Here is a 22,671-nt window from a genome sequence, read left to right as displayed (position 1 = left end):
GTGTGTGTGTGTGTGTGTGTGTGTGCACGCTTCTCTCTAGGATGCTAATTTTGAAACTCTACCCTTTCTTTCATAAGCTTCTTCAAAGCCAAAGAAAGAGTATGTTGGAGATAAAGGGAATATTTTAATAGAGTTCAGAGAAGTACGAGAAGCTGAATCACAGGATTTTATCTAACTACTTTGAAAGAGATCACACATATCTTTTTTGATGGCCATATTTTTCTTGCACTTGTGGTACTACAAAAGAAATCTTTGACATTTATGATTAGATGCCAGGTGAGTTTAGCTTTCAAAATTAAGTTTTTACCATTCTATTTTTTTCCAAAAAAAATCACAGCTTATGCATGTTTAATGATGTATTTTGCCTAATTTAGGATGGTGCTTACTAGAAAGAAAAGAGGTATGTTTGTTTTATATAATAAGTTTCTATACTTTTATAGTTTATAGTGTTTTCCTCATAATAACTTCATAAGGTTTGTGGTTCTACTGACAACTGATAGACAGAAAACTAGTATAGGTGCTAGAGACGCAAAGATAATGACAGTCTCTGCCATCAAGAATGTGAATCTTGAAGAAAGAATAAGCAAAAATGGGGAGCAAGTCCAATTGCAGTTACAGGGGACAGTTTGGACAAAAGCAAAGGAATGGATATAACGTAGACTATTCAGAGCTAAGTTGTATAAAATATACTAGAATGTTAGGCTAAAGTCAGAATGCAGAGAGTGTCAAATGTTGAGAAAAATAACTATCTTATAGACAATAAAGAACCCTAGTCTCTGATGAGAGGAGTGATTTGTGTATTTAAAAGACTGTTTTGACAGCACTGTTAAAAAAAAAAAATTGGAGAAAAAGAATGAAATACAGAGACCATTTAGTAAACTATTAGAATAGCCCAGGTAATGAGTGTAAAAAAAGACAGGAGAGTGACAAAAGTAATGTACATGAAGGGAGGAATGGCATATATGTTGCCAAAGTACAAAGAAATGACAAAACATATCCCAGAGGATGAGAAAAAAAGGGAAAGTGTTGGAGATTTCCAAGGCTTTGTACTCAGTGACAGGGAATGATTGTGATGTTATTGATAAAAAAAATTATGGTATGTATATCCTCATTGATTAAAATCTGATTGGCTGAAAGAACTGGTTGTTTTTAGCATAGACAATATGAGAATGCTATTTTCAAGTATCTGAAGGGTTGTCATATGAAGTAAAAATTAGAATCTTTTTGTTTGACCCCAAAAGGTAGAATCATGAACAATATGTGGAAGTGGCCAAAGGTTAATTTAGCCTTAAAGTTCAGAAAAACTGCTTAACAAATAGAGTGATCCAAAAAGAGAATGAACTGTTTTGACAGCTTATGGAGTCCCTCCTTCTCAGAAATATTCAAGTGGTTGGTCAACCATTTGTCAGGAATGACTTTAATACAAGCATTGGGCTAGATGCCAATTAAGGGTCCAACTGTCAAATTCTATGGTTCTGCAGAAAAGTTAGGAAAGGTAAAGGTTTTGTCAGATCAGTTACTGACACATTGATCTCAAGGAGGATCAATGAATATGTTTAGCCAGGAGCTGGAATTTCAAGAATTGTGCTCAGGAATTTTAGGGTGAAGGTAGAGGCTACTCTTCTTCATTTAAAAAATATATTATCATCAGGGCAGCTAGGTGGTGCAGTGGATAGAGCACCCAGCTCTGAAGTCAGGAGGACCTGAATTCAAATTTGGCCTCAGACACTTAACACTTCCTAGCTGTGTGACCCTGGGCAAGTCACTTAACTCCAATTGCCTCAGCAACATATGTGTGTGTGTGTGTGTGTGTGTATGTGTATTACCATTTCCATTTTAATAATGAGGAAATCTAAGTATCTGAAAATGTCCATGGAATACAGAGCAGAAAAGTAAAGAAGGAAGAAGGAATTTGGAATTCTGGTCTTCCAACTCTAAAGGCCAGTTCCTTCTGATCATCTTGTGCTAGCTTACTCCAGATGAGACAATGACAGCTAACAGTTATATAATGCTTACTTTGTGCCAGTTGTCGTGTTAAGTGCCTCACAAATATTATTTCATTGGATTCTCATGACACCCTTGCAAGGTAGGTGTTGTTATGTCCTCATTTTACATATGAGGAAACAAGGTAAACAGAAATTAAATGACTTGCCAAAGTTAGACAAAAAATTGAGACTGGTTTCAAAGAAATTATCTTCTTCAAATATTTGAAGTCACCATTGATTAGTGATTTTCTAGATTTTTCAAATGTAATTAATAAAAAACTCTAAAAAAAAATGTCCCCTTGGAGTCTCTCATCTTTTTTGTGATTAAGACCCCAAATACCCAACATCTTAACCTGTGATACTCAATCTCAGCCAAAATGGTCCCGATTCAGTATAACAGGAGAGAAAGGAATAGAAATAGAAAAGGTAAAACAAAACAGGATAGGTCCAAGAAAAAAAAAAAAAACACCCACACTTTCTGCAATTGAGTATGAATACACCTGCGATACGAAAAGGGAGGAATTTATTATGAATAGGAAAGAAAATTCAGAAAATTTTCTTTGCCATATTATATTGTCTTCTTTGAAGGATTATGGTTTCCTTAATATAACATACATTAAAAAAGACAATTTTCTTCTTAAAAACCTATCTATAATTCTATCTAGTTTCATTTTGCCATTTGCAGAGTGTACCAAACAATCTCAAAATATAGGATTATATTGTCATTCCATCTTGGTGATATGATCTTATCAAGGTTAAAGCTCTGGTTTTCTTTGTCAAGAGAATGTGTTTGTGACTTATTCACAAATAATATTCAGTCTTCTTTTCAATATTACTTTTTGTTATCTTACTAAAAATGGGAGAAGGAGGAGGATGTGGGAAACAAAGAAACGAAAAATAAATGAAAAGGTTCAATGACTCTCAACACTTACAGCAGCACGATGGAAAGGTACTGTGGATTTGTTCCATGACATCTGTCAGATCTGTGCTGGTATTGTGAGGTGGGACCAACAAGTCATCTGCAACTATGACAACCAGGTGAGCAGTGAATTTAATATGGGAGAAAAAAGAAATAACACATATTCTGAAACCAATCTGTATTCAACCTTCCAGTTAGACTTGAGTAGGATAGAAAACACTAGATCTCTGTGATAATTTACTATTAAGACATTTCTCACTGAGAAATGGCAGCCTTTGGAGATAAAATTGAGAATTTATAGATTTCAATAGAAATCTGTATAAATTTTTTATATGAATGTTCAGCCAATGTAGAAATTTTGCTACAGGTAAGTGTGTATTAGGATAAAAAGAAAATTAACTAGGAGAGAAAAAAACAAGCATATTGCTAATTTTGTTAATTCCATTTATCAATCACAAATTTATTATTTTACTTATATTCATTTGATATACTTTCTTATAAGTAAAGGCACATTCTATCTCCTTTTCTCTTTTCTTACCTTTTCTACCCTCTTTCATTTCCATTTGAATTTTTCACATAGCTTAAGGTTATTCTGTAAGACATCTAACATTCTTTTTTTTAAAAAATAATTTAGTAGGGGTATCTGATTGTCTCAATGGACAGAGTGCCATCCCTGAGGTGAGGAGGACCTGAGTTCAAATCCTGCTTCAGACACTTAATATGGCCTAGCTGTGTGATCCTGGGCAAGTCACTTAACCCCAATTTCTTCAGCAAAAAATAATAATAATAATAATTAATACTTAAATTCTTAAGAACTTCAAATAAGAGATTAAAGTTCTTTCATTAATTCTTATAATTCAAAAAACTCAATAAACAGGTTATTTTAAGCACTAGCAATGGCTTTCCTACTATCTTATACTGCTATTTTAATTCTCTGAATATGGGTAGATCTTCAATTCTACTAGCCTTTAAATGTGATACTTTTTTGGAGGTAGGGACTAGCTTTTTCTATACAAAAATGACATTCCTGAGGACATACAAGTAGTCATGATTTATAATGTTATTCCAAAGCTGAAAAAAGGCCATCCTGACTTCCTTCCTTACTCTGACCCAACAAGCAAAAGCACACATCACTGATACAGTGGCTTAGGATGGGGCAAGGTGAACTCTTTAGCAAATTCTAACTGGCCTGTCATAGGATCAAACCTACAACAGAGCCAGTATTTTGATTATACTTTTACTAACTGGCCACGGGCAGACATGGAAAAAAAGGCCTAATGAGTATCAACCACAGAGTATGAAGCACAACCACAGAGGCATCTCTATTTTCCTTGTACTATTTGTTAGACTTCTATGAATGTGTGGAAATAATATATTTTAGAAGGAAAACCAATAAGTATTTAGTTATCATAAAACCCTAAATCAAAGCATCACAGATCCAGAGCTGGAAAGATCTTCAGAGGCTATTCATAGAACCATCTCATTAACAGATTAAAAATCTAAAATCCAGAAATAGTAATACAACAACAAAATCGGTAGCTAGCACCTACTAAGTGCCAGGTTCTATGCTATGTACTTTACAAATATCTCATTTGATCCACACAACAATCCTTGAAGAGAGATACTGTTGTAAGCCCCATTTTGTAGTTGAAAAAACTGAGTGACTTACCCAAGCTATATGCAGCTAGTAAGCATCTAAAGCTTAATTCTAATTAAGAATTCAGTTTTTCTTATTCTAGGTTGGCACTCTCTCCACAATACTGCCTAGCTACCAAAAAATTACTAGTTCTGGGACACACAGGCACTAAGTAAGCATCAGTCTTAGACATCCATGTTAGTTTTTGTTTTGTTTTCTCAAGCAATTACTTAGGGTAAAAAGATCCATTCTTTCATAATATGAAAGAGTTAAACAACAAAATAAGTGATTTATTTTGTTTCCATAGTCAAAGGGAACAGATATTGAAATATTGACAGAAATTGAGTATGGATGTCCAAAGCAAACTGGGCATAACAATAAGTCTACAATAGTCTGTCACATTTTTCTGTATTAAATTACATGAGATTTCTACTCGCTTTGGAAAATATAAAACTTCTGTTACCTAAAGTCTCTAATATATGCCCACTATGTTAAATCATCATTATCCATTTGTTATTCACTCATCAAGTGATGCACCCTTTGTGGAGAAGCTGTGATAGCACTAACCTGTTGTTTGTGATTGAGAGCTGGTATCTTGATCCAGTGAAGAGCCAAGTGCTGAATGTTGTGGAGAAGACCAAGGGGAAACTCCATTGATTCTGGCATCTGATTCAGGCTACATTAGAATCCAAAATTCCATCCATGATTCAGAGAATAAAGCAATATAATTTTTTTTAATCTAAAAATAAATGGCTATAAACTTTCTGAAAGTTATTTTTGTGCCAAACTCACCCACAAACAACCTAATAACTGGTTCAGGGAAACATTTTTTTTTCTTTTTTTCAATCAGTCTATCTCAGTTTTTCCTTAGTCTTGTTAACCAAATAAGCAGCATATAGGGAGGGAACAACCATGGAGTTCTTCTGTATGCCATGTGTACAAAATCTTGTAATATTAACTCACACTTAAGTAGTCCTTTTTCTTTTCATAGAGCACTTTCTTCACAGCTCTTGGTCTATAAGACCAAGAATTTGAAGAGGATTTGCCTTAAAGGATGACAGGATAAGTGTCATAACCAGAACCCAAATCAGGTCTCACAGCATGATGGAGAAAAGAATACTGGATTCGTGGTAGAGAAAATGGATTAAAACCTTAATTCCACCATTGAAAAAATTCTCCCCTGGGGCTTTGGTTGTTTTATCTATAAAATGGGATGTGAGGTTGGGGCTTTGAGTGGGGATATGTACTTAAAAGATCAAGGTTTCAGTTTAGGACTAGAAAGTCAGTTTGTACAGCAGCAGCAGCAGCAGCATTATCATTATCACTGCAGCTATCATTTAAAAAGCACCTATTACATGTTTGCCTGGGGAAGCTGGATGCTCAGTGAGTTGGAACTAAGACTCATCTTCATGAGTTCATATCCAGCCTCAGACATGTATTAGCTGTGTGACCCTGAACAAATCACTTAACCCTTTTTGCCTCAGTTTCCACATCTATACAATGAGCTGGAGAAGGGAATGGCAAACTGCTCCAGTATAACTGCCAAGAAAACCCAAATGGGGTCACAAAGAATTGCATATAACTGGAATGACTGAGCAACCACAACGATATGCTAGAAACTGTGCTAGAAATTTTGCAAATATTATTCCATTTAATCTCTACAACAGTCCAGGGAAATAACTGTTAATGTTATCTCCATTTTTAAGCATGTGTTAACAATAAAAGCAACTAACATTTATATAGCATAGGCATTATACTAAATGTTTTATAATTATTATTTCATTTAATCCTTACAACAACCATCCTGGGAGACAGGTGCCTTCCTATTTTGCAGATAAGGAAATTGAGGCAGAGGTAAAATGACTTACCAGGGTCACACAGCTAGTTAAGTATCTGAGGCGGGATATGAACTCAGCTCTTTCTCAATTCACAAACAGTGCTCTATCGTACCACCTAGCTGCTTCAAAAATTTCCAGATTTCCTCTTAGAATTACAAAATTTCCTCTTTTGCCAGCAAAAAAATAAAAAAAAGCTCCATACAGATTCCCTTCTCATCATTATTCTTTCAGAAACTATCTAGAAAAAAGGTCAATGTTTCCTCTGTTGAACACACTATGCACGAGTTTAGTGAGAGAGATCTCAAAGACATTTAAAATACATTTTTGATAAGTTAAATTGTTTGATGCAGAGACAGGCTCTGCATCTTTTGGGGGCCAGAAGGCTACATGCCATACCTGCTCGAGCAGCTGTCGGAGTCGATGAAGCTGCGACTCCAGCTGTTTATTGTGATCTTCCAAAATCTGCATTCTGGCCTCCAGCCGACCCTTGTGCTTCCTGAGGAGCCTGGCTTCCGCTATGAGCTCTGAGTCTTCAGCAGTGTGATGGGGAGGGACGATGGAATCTGGAGGTGAACTGAGGGGGCTCACTGACCTCCGAAGGTGTTGTTCCTTTAATTGCTCGTATTCCACTTGTAGGCTCCTAACATGGAAAGACGGAAAGATGAAAAGGAATTTCATTTGGTACTAGTATACATTAAATTGTCTTCTCACCTGCCTCCTAATTTTATAAATCTTTTCCCATCTAAATTTCATAAGAACTAAGGAACAAAAATGCAGTTTTGAGCACACCATCTTCTTCTGGATACAATTTTCACAATTTTACCTAAATGTAGAAACATAAATAGCAGTCCACTTCCCAATAAGACACTTGCCTACAAAACCAGTTTCACTGCTTAATACTAATTTCTTGTTTAGTGAACAAGAACAGAAAATGTGCACCAGGTTCCTAATTTAAGGTATTGAAAGATTTTTTTTTTTAACTCCTCTCACTTGGGAGATTTATCCTCTGCAAAACCGTACCCACCTTTGCTCTTCTTCCAAGTCGGCAATGATACGCTCCAGTTCTCCCCTCTCTTCTCTCTCCACTAATTTCAAGATCTGCACTGGACTCTGAAGTTGACTCACAGGGGACTCTCCTCCCAGTGTCTGACAGTACTGCTGGATGAGCGCGTGCTCATCCTCTCTGGGGTAACAAAAGCAACAAAAGCTCATGTAAGTGTGTTGGCTGTAAAGATTAAACAGGGATGATCAATCTGACAGCTTGGCCAAGTTTCCCTTGAACTTCCCCTATAGTTCTCTTTTGAAGGGCTAAGAACCAATTCACAAAGCAGGAATTATGTGTGTACTAAACATACCCACGTTTTCTGGCTCATTTTATTCTAACAGACATGTCTTACAAACTCAAAATGAACAGATGTTTTACATACAAATGAGAAAAAAACCCTCTCTTTTAGGACATGCAATTCTAAGCAATTACAATAAGATAAAGGATGCTGTTACACCTAAAAGGAACAAAGAGATGATTTCTGAAAATAGGATAAAATATGGTAGACTGATAAAAAGCTGGTTTTGAAATAATCTTTTTATTTCAAAATTTAGAGGATGATATCTTTGCAGGGTTTTTTAAGGGATTAGGAATTTTGATTTTAATTATCTCCCCTTAAAAGTAATAAAGCACAGATAAAAGCAAGGAGACATAATCTTAACTATCAATCTCATGTGTTTATATTTTTAGTTTGAGTTTAAAAATTATACTGTCCAACTATTGGAGGTCTCAATTAAGCAAGGTTAAAATTACTTAGAAGCCATAGAGAGCTACTGAATATTACTGAATGGAAAAATGATATGGTCAGACCTCTGCTTTTGGAAAGTTATTTTCGCAGATATGTAGGACATTATTAATTTTAATTTTACCTTTCTTATCTAATCATTTTAAGTTCTTTTTTTCCCCCCTCTGGGGGAAAGTTAAAGGCTTAAGCACCTTTATTAGGGGCAGAAATTATTTGGTATCTATGCTGATGTACCCATAAGGGACAACTATCTCCCCACAAAGTTGCATGTCTTAGTGGATCAACTGGTCAGGAAGGAAGCTTTGGGGAAAGAGGAATGACTATGGTAATGGTGGTAATGTTGACATAGTAGACTTTTAGGAGGCAGGTGTGTTCCATGTATTACAGATGAAGAAATTAAGGCTTTGTGAGGTTAAAGAACTTGTCCCTAGACACAATTTGTCTTGGGCAGTATCACAGAACCTGTTTGATGGCACAGCTAGCTTGTGATCATACTACTAGTGAAAAGGGAAAAGATGACAAGAAGGAAAAAGAGCAATAAGGGGCATGAACCGCAAATCAGTAGAAGTAAAAAAAGTATTGATTAAACCTAGATAAAAAAAAAAAAAAACCTGCGAAGTACAAAGTAATAATACTTAATTCTATACTAAAGCCAAGGTCAAATCTTCCCCTTCCCCCAATACTTTTATTTTTTGAATAACTAGAACAAACAAGAGATTCTTCTTGGAGGGTTTGGAGCAAATTTTCATCACTTTGCATAGAAAAGAGAAGAAGGGGCAGCTAGGTGGCAAAGTGGAGAGAGCCCCAGCCCTGAAGCCAGGAGGACCTGAGTTCAGATCTAACCTCAGACACTTCCTAGCTGTGTGATCCTGGGGAAGTCATTTAACCCCAATTCCCTCAGAAGAAAAAGAAAAGAAAAGCTAATTGATTTTCTTTATTAAAAGGAGGGTGAAATGGAAGTAATAGATTTGAAAATTACTTTGGTTTAAAATAAAAAACATCAACAAAACTTAAAAAGAGAAATATAAGCATATTACTCTGTCACTTATAAATAATTTTTTAAAAAAGCAAGTGTCACCACTTGTTCAACTAGTAGTTGAAATTCCAATGGAATCATTTAATGTATTTGTTTGTCTTAAATACTTGTACATGCCAATAAAAGTGACTGGATTAATTTTAAAAATTTAATTAAAAGGAAGATGAAGGATTTTGCAACTAGATCTGGGGTAAATGGATAAAGATAGGAATTTAAGATCAAATAGTTCCTGAGGATTGTAGCTATTAGAGGAAAATAATTTGCTATTGTGAAACTCCAAAAAATTCAGAAAAGTAGCCATATATTAATATACAACAGCTTTACTAATTAGGCTAATTAAGAGTCAGAACAATCTTTAAAAAATTTGAGATATCACTATTTCTCGAAAATACACACATAATCTACATTTAAGTAAAGCATGGCTAAGCAAAGAATCTTCAGAGTCTTATTATAAAGTAACAGTGTATTTGTAACTAGTACATTCATTATATATAAATGGATATTGATAAAGCCCTTGAAAACAATACATATTTAGTAGTTTGCACATTCCTAGTAATTTTGTTTACAATATCAGTTTTTGCACACACATTATTTCTTCATAGACGATATAAAATATAAACTCTAGTTCTGTCCTGATTGAATTAAAAAAAAAAAAAGCAAACAAACAAAAACTCTTAACCAACCACAAACACCTATAATGCATACCTTTATTAAGACTTAAAAATAAATGAGTTTTCCCAAATTGATTCTATCTAACCAAACAACAAAATCTATTCAGACATTATACCTTGGTGGTTTCTTTAAATTTTTTTTCTTTTACATATTTCACATATACACACATATACATATATATTATATATGTTAATATGTATATATATACATATAATCAATTAAAGATCCTCAGAAGTGATAAATTTTGTCATGAATTCTATTACATGAAATACTGAATTTGAACAATATTGTAATCTATAGAATAAAACAAACAAAAATAGAGAAAAATAGGTATATATGTGAGAATGTATGCTATGAGATAGTTTATGCTTTATTAATATTCACATTGTGTCAAAACAGAACCTCAGGATGTTAAGTGCATTGTCTGTCCAGGATTTATAGAATGACATGAGTAAAAGTTGATAATCAATACAATGATATTCATATTGTTCAAGGTAGCAATTACATCAATGGAGCTAGAGATTCACTGGAGGATAAGAATATATTTAGAATATGGAGTTCTTTGGACATAAAATAATGCTAATATTAATGAGTGTTTCTGAAAATCCTAAAGAGTTTGTGTTACAAGTTAAATTGACTTAGAAGTCATTTATTCCATTGTCCAATGCACAAGTACTTAAATATTTAAAAGGATCTGGGATTTATGGATTATGAATATTTCCTTGAACCAACTATTGACCAATTCTGAGCAGCTCTTGGACATGCCTTCCTATAAGGTCATTATACTAAGATGTCATTAGTCATTATATCCTCCCAACTGCAGAGGACCACCAAAGACTATTAATCTGATCATTCATAATTCCTGATCCTTCTTTTCCTGTCACATTTCTCTAGGGATATCTTTTATTCCTCCTGTTCTTTGAAGTTTCTCACTGAAATCATGCTGCAACATGCTTGTGATTATTAAACACCTTTTCACTGACCACTCTATGATCTCATTTTCAATATGATCTATAACTCAATGTCATACACTACTGTTAATAGAATACTGGTTATTTAAAAAGTGATCTTTTATTTCTACAAGAATCTTGTAATCATTAAAGGAATTTTGTAATTACCTAAAGACTATCACCCCATGTGAAATTCTGGACTGAATTCATTTCTTATTGGTACTTTGTCCCAAGTATACATGCTGATGGGCAGGTTCCAAAGGATATCACTTCATCTACCTATTAATCAAGGAAATAAATATCCTTCATCTCCTTGATCTATCCTATGTAGATGATCAGGGCTGACTCTTGAACTGTTATGGTTATTGTCATGGACATGGATACGTATATGAAATGCAGGATATTTTCAGGACCTGATGCAATCAGCATAATGTTATGTGTAAACAAGAATATCTAGAGGATCTCAATGTTCACAGGAAACCCTTTTTGGGACAGGATTCTGCACCAGAATTCCATTTCAGTAGCAAATACCTTTGGTAAGTACATATTTTTCTATTTTATATATGTTTTACCTAATATTTATGGTTAGATGGTTGTTCAATTGGATTATTAAGGAATCTTGAATACTCCTATGATGTATGGATGAATGATACCATGTTGGGAGAAAAAAGTTTTAAGTAATATTTTGTTCTGTTGGATCAAATGTTTTTTCATAACCAACAAACAAGTACTGTGAAATTTCAAATTCTTTAAATCTTTTAGTCAACTGTGAAAGCCTGCTTAATTAATACTCTCACTGCAGATGCTCTTGATCTGAGAATATTAGAAGAGTATCATGAAGATTTTATATAGATGGGAAATAGGCTGGAGACTGTTGATGTTCTTTTAATCACCTTTTTAAAATATTAATATAGCCTGATAATTTTGTCATCATTTGGCATTTCTTCATTCAGATATTATGTGAATCTGTCTTTTAACAAACTTTTCAAATATGTTGCCTCCCATGGATTTCCTCTATGTACTTACTCCAGAAAGGTGTTTTTTTTTTTTTTTTTTTTTTTTTTTTGCCTTTGTTCCTTTAGTGCCATCTATACCTCTCCTAAAAGTACATCTGAAACTTTGATGTCAGAGTCCAAATGAGGTGGCTCTATTGTTTTTCATGATGAAAATAGTTTGCTATAAAAATGTTTGCAGATTTCGACCATTTATCTTTTTTTGTTGTTGTCGTCCTCTTCTTTGCATGCTTAAGTGTTTTCTCATGATGACTTTAGTATCAAGTAACTAGTTTTGTCCTTCCTGAATGTTTTCTGCTAAGGTGATATTGTTCAATAATCATCCATCATTATTCTTATTAATGTGAAAGAAAAGTTTATATTCTAAATCACTGTCTGTCACCTTTCTTCTCTGTCAGGAAAGTAAAACGCTTCCTGATTAAGATGCTTTTTAGGTCTCCTTGTTAAAAAAAAATTGACTTTGGTTATATTTTGGAATAAAATTATTATAACTGGTAATTTATATAATTACTGCTATTTTCTTACCTTTCCACAATCAATATTCTTTAATTGGTTTAAGATTAAACTGCTTTACTTGTATGCTGCATTGTTTTCCAACTATCATTCTTTCTTTTAGCTTTTTATTTAAATCTGATGTTTGTTCTGAAAAGTTGGCAGATTGATCATACACAAACAAATGTTCCATTGTAAAGGAATGAAATAATATAGAACCTTGAACACTACAGAAAAACCCTAAGATTTTCTTTACATCATGAACTTTTTTTTCAAAGAAGAGAATTGATAGGTTTTGGATATGGTAAGCAACAAATAACATAACAAAAATGAACTGTACTACATTTTCACAGGAAAAGACCTTTTATTGTTGAAATGTTATATGGTATAAATTGATGTTATACTATTTAAAATTCATTAAGATTAGTCTTGTGACTAAAAGCTAGTGAGTTCCTATGCATTTAATGTCATATCTCTGGGATTCTAAAAAATTAAAGTTACTGGGTAGAATGTTAAGTTAAAAGTTTGGAGTACATATCAACTTATATTGCTCTCAAATATTTCACTTTCAGTAAAGAGATTTTAGGAATAGCTGTCAGCTTTATGACTTCTTCATAAGCTCCAAGTTCAAAGAATACTGAAGTTGCTACCTTTTCTAAGAAAATGAAGAAAACTATATAACTGCAATTCATATTTTTTATGGGTCTCTCTCATGCTTAAGATTAATGAGGATGAATTGGGGGAAGGAGGAAAGGGGTAGGTGGAATGGGAAAATAAAGATCAGGAAAAAAGTCTAAAAATCAAGCAGTAGGAAAGGTAGTAGAAATTTTTTTGTGTTATCTTTCTTATGTTACTATCTCTCATTCTAAGAACAATGCAGCTTTTCCAACTCTTAGCAGGTAAAAGAATAGAACATCTATCTATGTAGAACATGAATTATTAAAGGTAGGAAAATTTGGAGAAAATATGAATCTGAGTTGTACATACAATCACTTGATGATTTTGTAAATTAAGTAGGTTAAATGAGAAAGAGGGAAAAAAAAATAGAATGAGTCCACTTCTTATTCTAACTGAAGTAACCTGATTTCTTTAGAAAGAAATGTTGACAAATGTAAGGTGTTTTATTTAGCATAAACGACATATCAAATAAATAAATGCAGGCAATTTATCCCATTATGGATCAAAAGCATAAAATTTATGCAGACTTCTTTTTTTTTTTTTTTTTTTAAGCAACCTCACTTACTACTTTGATTGGGATCAAAATTCAGAGCCACAATCAATGAAGATTGCTTCAGACAGCCATAATCAAATGCAATAGCCTTTCCCAGCAGCTCTAATTACATGATTTACTTACACACTTCCTGTGGTAGAACTGCTGTCTGTGAGGAAGGAGCCATTAGTCCTTTCCATCTGGGCCAATCTGAAAAATGAGAATGAGGACATTAAAAACAGGGTTAAAAAATTATTCTCACTTTACTTGGACACATTCACTGATTAGAGTAGTTCTTATTACCCACAATAAAAAGGCACAAGACTTCAAAATTGCTTGTAATACACATAAAATAAATTTCTAATACTCGGCTATTAAAACAGCAAGACAGTAGTAATACATTTATAAAATGCTTAAGGACTTCCAGAGTTGTATTGCATAAAAAGAGATAATTCATGTAAAGTGCTCTTTAACCCTAGAAGCTTTGAGGGTCAGTTAATTCTCTTTTGTCAGGAATTATAAACACAAGCAAATTCATTCCTCTTTTTGGAAATAAATTCTCCAGATTTATGCAGAAAGTTGTATGTGAGTTGAAGCATATGAAAAAGCTAAGCTGTGGGGAAGTTTTGCGAAGGATGAGAAGCAACACTGGAGAATTACAGGTGTGAGATATGGGGTATGATGAGAGAAAATTGGTTATTATATCCTAAATTTAGGCCATCCATGTACACCAATATGATGACAGGAGAGCTATGGCCTGAAAGTACCATGGTATGGGTACGAAAAAGACTGGAAAAATGCAGATTGTATTTGGATGATCTGACATTGAACATGTGGCTAGTACACCAAGAGTTCAGTGGACTTCAACCTTAGAATTATATTGGCCATAACAGAACAAAAGAAGAAAAACATGGTCATCATCTTCCTAATAAGAATTTGCCAGTTTTAGTGAATAACCCAGGGAATTACTAGGATATCCAATACTTTCATCTGTAAAATGGTGATAACAATAAACATCTACTTGCCAGGGTGGCTGTGAAATAAATTGAGATCAAATTTGTAAAGTGCTCTGCAAACTTTACAACCCTGTATAAATGCCAACTATTTCAACAGAAAATGCAAAATGTATTTGGTGATATGAAATGCTTGCAAATGTTTATGTACCTGGATAACATAGGGTAAAATGGGCAATTATAAAAATGGTGGAAGGGAAAGCCTAACAACAACAAAACCAAACAAGGGAGTGAGATTTAACTGTATCCTTAATGGGATAATAGGAGAACAACTATATGATGGAGAATATCTTGCATAAGTCATTTGATTTATTTGCCTCAGTTGCTTCAACAATAAAATGAGGATCATAATAGTACCTACCTCCTAAGTAGGTCCATCCATTATATTAACGTGAGCATCAAATGAAATAATATTTAGAAAGCTTTTAGCAGAGTGCTTGGCACATAGGAGGTGTTTAATAAAAGCTTATAACTTTCTCCTTCCTCCCATTCAAGCTCTATACTTTTCCACCTTTGTGACTTTGCTTTACGTTGGTCCCTATGACAATGATGTCCTTTTCCTTTTTTTATATCCTTTCTTTTCTCCTAAAGAGAAGCAGCAGAAAAGTGAAGGCTTGTCAGGGACACCGGGGTGAAGTTCCACATCTAACACATTCCGGCTGTATGATCTTGAGCAAGCCCCTTAACCTCACACTGCCCCGGGCAACTCTTCTAAGATTTCATATTTTAAAGTAGCTTTTGATTTGCATCAGAAGAGGGAATTTTCTCACAGGGAGTTTCCTACTCCAATAAAAGCACAGGTTCAGACACATGAGACTTTTAAAGTTCAGATATAAGATGTCCTTCCACAAAAGAATCATCAATTTCCACAATCAGTAGTGATATTCCCTTCTTCTGAGATCTCACCAATCACTGAACTTACAAAATATTTCTGTATTATCCTTATTTATATCAGTATCATCTCCTCACCATTAGACCTTAATCTCTGCGGAAACGGGGACAGTGTCTTATCTCATGTCTGTGGGGATCCTGTTAGATATTTAGATAGATCCAGAGTAGATATTTATGAAATTCTAGCTGAACAAATAAAGGAATATTTTACTAAAAGGTGTAGTTTAACAAAAAGAGGTTAAGTTAAAATCTTACTATATGTAAAGCTGTTCTTTAATTGAATTTCATCTGAAATATCTAGATGAGTTCAATTTAAGGAGGAATATTTTAAAGCAGGGGATTTGACAGGCTATAGTGTATCTGGATATTAGTGATCAGGACATTTCAGGGTGAAAAAATTTTAGCTGATAAAGAATAACTGAAGGACTTGAGGATGCTCAGTCTGAAGAAAAGAAGCTTTGGGGGTAGGGAAGAGAAAGTAATGGTGGCTTTCTCTAAATGTTTGGAAACATTAGACTTATTTTGTGAAGCTCCAGGAAACAGATTTAGAGCAAATGAATTAAAGGCAGGCAGAAGATTTGGATACTATGGTGAAATCTTAAATATCATATATTACCTTGAAAAGGAAAAATTATAGGCTCATAAAATATTAAAAGCTAAAAAGGGCTTTGTAGTTCACTAAGACTAGTCCTTTCATTTCACAGGTTATATGTAATTAGTGGTAAGGCCTAAAAGCCAGATCTTATCCTATCTTAACTCTCAGAGCCTAGCATTAATCATCAAATCATATAGAGTATAACATAACTTTCTAGAGTTCTGTGCACTGATAATCTCTCAGATTCAGTTTGACCACACTCTGCATACTCCTAATCCATGGGGAAATTAATTTTTGGAAGCTAGCCCCAAGTGATAGAGAAAGTACAAATTCTTTTTTTCAATATCTCCCCTTTCCCTGGCCGCAGTAATCAAAGCAAAGGAACCAATGCTTCTGCAAGAGGCATGTCAAATGAGTGCCTGATACGTCAATTCACTCTCTCTCAACTTGCCAGACTAGCACACCCTTCCCTGGTACAACTCCCCATCCATGTTGTCTTTTACATTTCTATTAGAATGTAAACACCTTGAGACTTTTTTTTTGCTTTTGTTTACCCAGTACTTGGTTAAAGCATCTGGCACTTGATAAATGCTTTCTCATCCAATGGACGTTTTGTAGGAAGATATCGTCAAAATCTCCAGTTTTACGGAAGGAGACCTGCCATCCCCAACTTCCTCTATTCTATCAACACTCAAGTGGCTAATATATTCAACTAAGTATTTAAACCTTCTTGAAGATACTTAAATTGCCCATTTGTGATATCTATTGAAGAAGACTTAAATTGTATAAAATGAATGACTGATCCATGATATGAAATTGTATTCATTTCCTAAAGGTTTTAAGATACCCTCCTCTGATCATCATCTATCTTCATGGAGGGTCCTTCTATTAATTACAGTTAGTTATGTTATTAGTATATTAAAAAGTCAGTTTGCTCTCCATTAAAGAGCAGTTTCTTCTTGATGCATGAGGAAGTAAAGAATAGCAGAATACTGTAGAAAAAAATTCTGTATGTACAGTGAGGTGAGATCTGGGTTCCCTGCCTGACTTTAATACAATCTGTGAGATCACTGAAAAAAATACCAGATTTTTCTAAAGTCAAGTTGCTTGTGGTTTGGGGGAGAATAATACTCCAAATAACTCACAGAGAATTAGAATATACCATTGAGGATTTAATAAGGATCAGATGAGATAACTGGATAAAGCTCTTTGTAAGTTTTAAAGTGTTAATGAAAGCCCGTATTAACTGTAATTTTTCTATTAAGACAATGGAATCTGTTCTCTGGTCATTTTTAACACCTTCCTTTCATTATGTGTATGTAGAAGGCTGGAACTCTGAAAAGGTATATTTGAATCTAAGACAGCAGAGCACTTTAGACTAATTACCTACTCAATGTGAGATAATGGTTCTATAAGCATATGTTTAGATAATATGGTAATGTGACAGCTCTCCTCATGATTGGTGGTTGTTGAGTTGTGGTGAGGTAATCCTAGGGAAGGATTGGAGGGCTGAGGAGAGACTTCAGGCTCCAGACTCCCCACAGTCCAGGATTCATCTTTGGTGAGCCACGTGGCAGTTTACCTGCCTCCTTCACTTCTCCTCTTAAAGATCAAGGACTGATCCTGACTCTGACTGAGCCTGAGGCCCTCCAGAGAGCTAGCCTGGACATTATATGTGTACATGTACACATACATGCAAAAGATCCCCAAAGTCACAGTACAATATTATGCTCTACTGATGCTAAGTGAAATGAGCAGAACCAGGAGATCATTATATACTTCAGCAACGATACTGTATGAGGATGTATTCTGATGGAAGTGGATTTCTTCAACAAAGAGATCTAACTCAGTTTCAATTGATCAAAGATGGACAGATACAGCTACACACAAAGAAAGAACACTGGGAAATGAAGGTAGACTGCTTGCATTTTTATTTTTCTTCCCGGGTTATTTCTACCTTCTGTATCTAAGATATACTGTGACATATTTAACATGTAAAGGATTGCTTGCCATCTAGGGGAGGGGGTGGCGGGAGGGAGGGGAAAATTGGAACAGAAGTGAGTACAAGGGATAATGTAAAAAATTACCTTGGCATGGGTTCTGTCAATAAAAAAGTTATTTTTAAAAAAAAGAAATTTACATTCTCCTTTTGGAAAATGACAGTTAAGTGTATACAAAAATAGATATATACAAAAAAGCAAAAAAAAAAAAAAAAAAAAAAAAACCCAACAATATTATGCTCTAATAGCTTTAATTTATTAAAACTGCTCTATGACATTCGAGATACATTGCATAGGTGTATATATAGTATATAACATTTATTACGTGCCATATTATTTATTATGTATAATATGCCAAATTTATTTAGAGGATAATTGAGTTTAGAATAGGAAATCATATCAGAGAAAAGAAAAATGGTATAAATTGCTTAAGTAATGAATAAAACAATCCAGTTATGTTATGATGAATATCATTCAAGGTAATTAAATAAGAGAGCAACTAGGTGGAATAGTGGACAGAATTCTGAGCCTAGAGTCAGAAAGAACTAATTTCAAATCTGGCCTTGCACAATGATTAGCTGTGTGACATATCCAAGTCACTTAACTCTGTTTGCCTCAGTTTCCTCACTTGTAAAATGATCAAGAGAAAGAAATGGCAAAGCACTCAGCATCTTGCCAGGAAAACCCCAAATGGGGTCATAAAGGGCCAATCACTCCTGAAAGAATTAAATAACAACACTTAAATATGGTACTCCTCAAAATTCTTGATGACAACAGTTTTCAACCTTATTTTTATTCCTATTTAGCCTAAAACATGAAATAAAACTCAACTCCTCTCCAAAGACTTCTCAGACAAGCAGAAGTTCTACAGTGAGACTTTCAAATCCTTTTATTTGGGAAATTGAGAAGATGTAAATTGGGCCCACCCTGGAGAAATGGGACACGTCCCCTCTTCCCTGCCACATATCTCCTGGCCACATATATATGGTTCTGTCTGGAGCTAAGCTATAGCACTATAAGGACAGTATTCTATAAATTGTATTAAAATCCAGTTTAATTGAAGTTGGGAATGAATAGTAAGGACAAAAAGGACATTTATAGCTATAATAGATGGTACAATAAGAGCAATTAGGATCAGACATATGATTTCATATGCTGAAAATTGGCAGATGTAATTGCTGAATTGTCAGTTATTTTCAAAAGACCATGGAAAATAGGAAAGGTGCTAAGAGGGCAAATGTCTCCATTTTCAAAAAAAAAGGGGGGGGAGGTGGAGTAAAGACTGTAAATTTATGAACCAGTGAGCTTGACTTCGATTACAGATTATAACCAAGAACCAAGTCACTTCATCAAGAATGGGTCATGCCAGACTAACCTCATTTTCATTTTTGACAAGATTTCTTGAATGGTGGATCAATGTAATGGTCAGATATATACTTTAAGAAAGTAACTATGGAAGCTCAATGGAGAATGGATTAAAATGGAGAGACCTGAGGCAGAAAGACCAACTAGGTTATTATAATAGATCCAGAAAGAGAGCATGGGATGCATTAGTCAATGTATAAGTGACAGGAAAGAGACATAAGGAAGAGGTGTGATGGAGACAAAAACAAGATGTAACAAATGATTGAACATAGAGGTAATGACAGTGAATATACTGAAAGCTATGAACTTAGAATCCTGGAAATAGTAGCATTTGTATTCATTGAAAAGTTCAGAACAAGCACTGCAATCATGAGAATGGCTTGAGTTTGAAATGTCCAAAAGGTAGTTAGCAATTTGAGAGAGAGCCCATAGATAGAATATGGACCTGGGAGACATCTTCATAGAGATGCAAATTAATTCCTGATCATCATCAAATGAATGGGTACCCATAGGAAAAGGAAGAAGGCCTGGAACAATGCATTAGGAAAGTAAGGAAATAAGCATTTATATAATACCAACAATATGCTAAGTACTGTGCTAAGGGAGAGAGGGAGGAGAAGGAGGAGAGGGAGGACGGGAGGGAGGGAGAGGGAGAGGGAAAGGAGGGAGAGAGGGGGGGGAGAGAGAGAGAGAGAGAGCAAGCGCACAAGCATACAATCTGTCAGAAAAAAAATAGACTGGGATAAGATTGTATAATTATGTATAAGCAGACCAATTTGGCAGAAAGGTCACCTTCTTCATGAGAATGAAGTATAGGGGAAGATAGTAGGGGATTATTATGAGTTTAGGAGAAGATAAAAAAATAGGAATCTCAAAACAAATAGCTTCAATTTTCATACTAAATTATGAAGCAAGGTCCTAAGAACTATGTGAGGATTCTTGAGGACAGAAGTAAGTGGTATAGACTATCAATCCTGGAGGAGAAAATGATTAATTTATTTTGCTCGAGTGAAAGCTCAGTTAAGATCAGATATCAAATTTGTAGCAGATACAGTTGGCTTAGTTGAGTAACTTTATCCAACTCTTTTTTAGGTGAGTTGGAATGGAGGAAATGGATGTTGAGAGTAATCCAAAGTTGGAGTTTGGAATGGTGTAAGGCAAGTGGCAAAAAGAGTAGGGATTCAAGAACAGAGGACCATGTTCCACTGAACTAGTTAATTAAGGCACTGAAACTGGGAAGAAACGTAGCCTGGGCAGGGTAGGAATCTGAGGAAGTATTAAGGTATAGAAAAGAATTAGAAATCATGATGAATAACAAATAATAGGTGTATAGGGTATTGAGACAGATGGAATTATAAGATTTTATTAGATAAAGGAATTTTGGGACTCTTCATTCAAAATGTTAATGTATTGGTAATGACACGGTCAAGGTGTTGTTATTTCTGTAGACAGCCGAGGTGGAATGAAGGAATAGATCATGGTGGTTGAGAAACTGAGGAATAAGGTGGTTACTGTGATACTAGAAATATATAAGTTGAAATCTGCAATTATAAGGTCTGGAACTGTTCTGATCTGATTTTCAGTTGTTATTTTCATTCATAGGAATGGTAAGTTTTGAAAGAGAGTGATTAGTAACAAAGCACAACAAAATTTTACTCAATTCTCAAATATCTTCATGAAAATTAAGAATTCATAATTTCCTAGTTCCCAAAAATGAAACTTATACAATAATAATCAGATAATTTCTGAGTTGAGAAAATTATTCCATTATACTTGTACAAAGAACTTTAATACAAAATATGGTGAGTTGATGGGTACTATAATATAGTCAATATTTAGTAATAAATATAATTATATCATAATTAATTATATTTTCTAAATTTCAAAAAAGTTTTGGGAAATATTTTCTACAGTTTTTTCGTTTTGGAATTATATTTTCCATGCAGCAAAATATTCTTTTTACACAACATTAATACAAAAAATAATTCAGAGAAACAATCTTGTTAAAGTCTCTTACCTGGAGGCATACTGCTCTATTCTGGAATGTGTGTCATCCTGAAATAGTTGTGGGGACTGGGAGGGGCTTCAAAGGAAGAAAAAAAAAATTACATCATGTTGTGTTCAAATATAGATGCATTATATTAACAGAAATGTTAGATCAATTAAAGGAGTAAATTTGCCATGCAAAGAGACCACTAGGATTGTTATCCAGGGATGTAGTATTATTTATTGCCAAGAGTTTAGTAATTACCACATGCTAATAAAATAATCTGAGCATTAGCCTTCTGCATATAAGGTCCATATATACTCACTCATATTGCTCTGGCCACATACTGATGAGTGTGATAGGACTGTAAGGAGGGGAAAGGGGGAAAAAAACCACAGAACAAATACTTTAATGCAATTCAAAACAACTGGGGATAAAAGAAACACTTCTTAAATGTGGCCTACCCATATACCTGAATTCTGTCAGGCCCAAAATAAGAAAATCAAAATAAACAGAAGCCAGACTACAGCTACTTAAGAAACATTTAAAATATTCTTATTTAAAACAAATAAAATGCCAAATCACTCACTGAGAAAGAAATTTTAAGATAAGATAAAATAAAATTTTACTATATATACTGAGATGAGATGGTCATCACTGATTTTGTTTGTTTTGTTTTTTAAATAGAAGAGTAAATTTACAAAGCTGAAGGCTATGGAGTGAAGTAGATCAGGGAAGAGTACTGGAAATGGGACTAAGACTTGGAAATAGAGATTTAGGTGCTTTCCTTTGGGAATAAAAAGTGATCTTTCTATACAGTAACTCTGAAAACATCTCCCCTTTACTCAGTAAATTCCAGCAGCTCCTACTACTCTAGGATCAATAAAATACTCTGGAACTTGTAAATTCCTTCATAATCTGGCCTTGTGCTATCTTGCAATTCTTCTTATACCTCACTCACCTTCATGTACTCTATAAACCAATAACATCAGCCTTCTTGTTAGTTTTTGAACAAGACAATCCAGTTCTCCACTGGACATTTTCAAAGACCATCCTCTAATCCTGGAATGGACTGACTCATCTTTGCCTCCTGATCAGCTCAATTCCTACTTTCCCTAAGAATGCTTTCTCAATATCTCCAGACTTCCTTCTGTTGATTCTTTCAGATTTAACCTATCTATATCTTGTTTTTAAACATATTTGTTTATATGTTTGGCTCCCTGTTAGACTTTGAATTCCCTGAATAAATTATATCCAAGCTTAATGCAGCATTTGAATG

General features: G+C 34.3%; 1 protein-coding gene across 3 annotated transcripts in view; it reads right to left on the bottom strand.

Annotated features, from left to right (window-relative positions):
- Nucleotides 1–22,671, bottom strand: part of UTRN (utrophin) — a 559,804-nt gene that overhangs the window by 10,576 nt on the left and 526,557 nt on the right. For 2 of the 3 annotated variants that reach the window (XM_051997902.1, XM_051997901.1), the window contains 7 exons: nt 21,718–21,756; nt 21,423–21,488; nt 13,686–13,751; nt 7,403–7,561; nt 6,775–7,018; nt 5,108–5,216; nt 2,918–3,010 (listed from right to left, as the gene is read on the bottom strand). In XM_051997902.1, the coding sequence (XP_051853862.1) occupies nt 2,918–3,010; nt 5,108–5,216; nt 6,775–7,018; nt 7,403–7,561; nt 13,686–13,751; nt 21,423–21,488; nt 21,718–21,756 (776 nt within the window). The remainder of the gene's footprint in view (nt 1–2,917; nt 3,011–5,107; nt 5,217–6,774; nt 7,019–7,402; nt 7,562–13,685; nt 13,752–21,422; nt 21,489–21,717; nt 21,757–22,671) is intronic. The other variant, XM_051997900.1, reaches the window with a different exon arrangement.

The sequence above is a fragment of the Antechinus flavipes genome, chromosome 4, assembly GCF_016432865.1.
Source record: "Antechinus flavipes isolate AdamAnt ecotype Samford, QLD, Australia chromosome 4, AdamAnt_v2, whole genome shotgun sequence".
Taxonomy (NCBI): domain Eukaryota; kingdom Metazoa; phylum Chordata; class Mammalia; order Dasyuromorphia; family Dasyuridae; genus Antechinus; species Antechinus flavipes.
The sequence above is the reverse complement of the archived record's forward strand: the minus strand, read 5'-3'. Positions and strand labels throughout refer to the sequence as shown.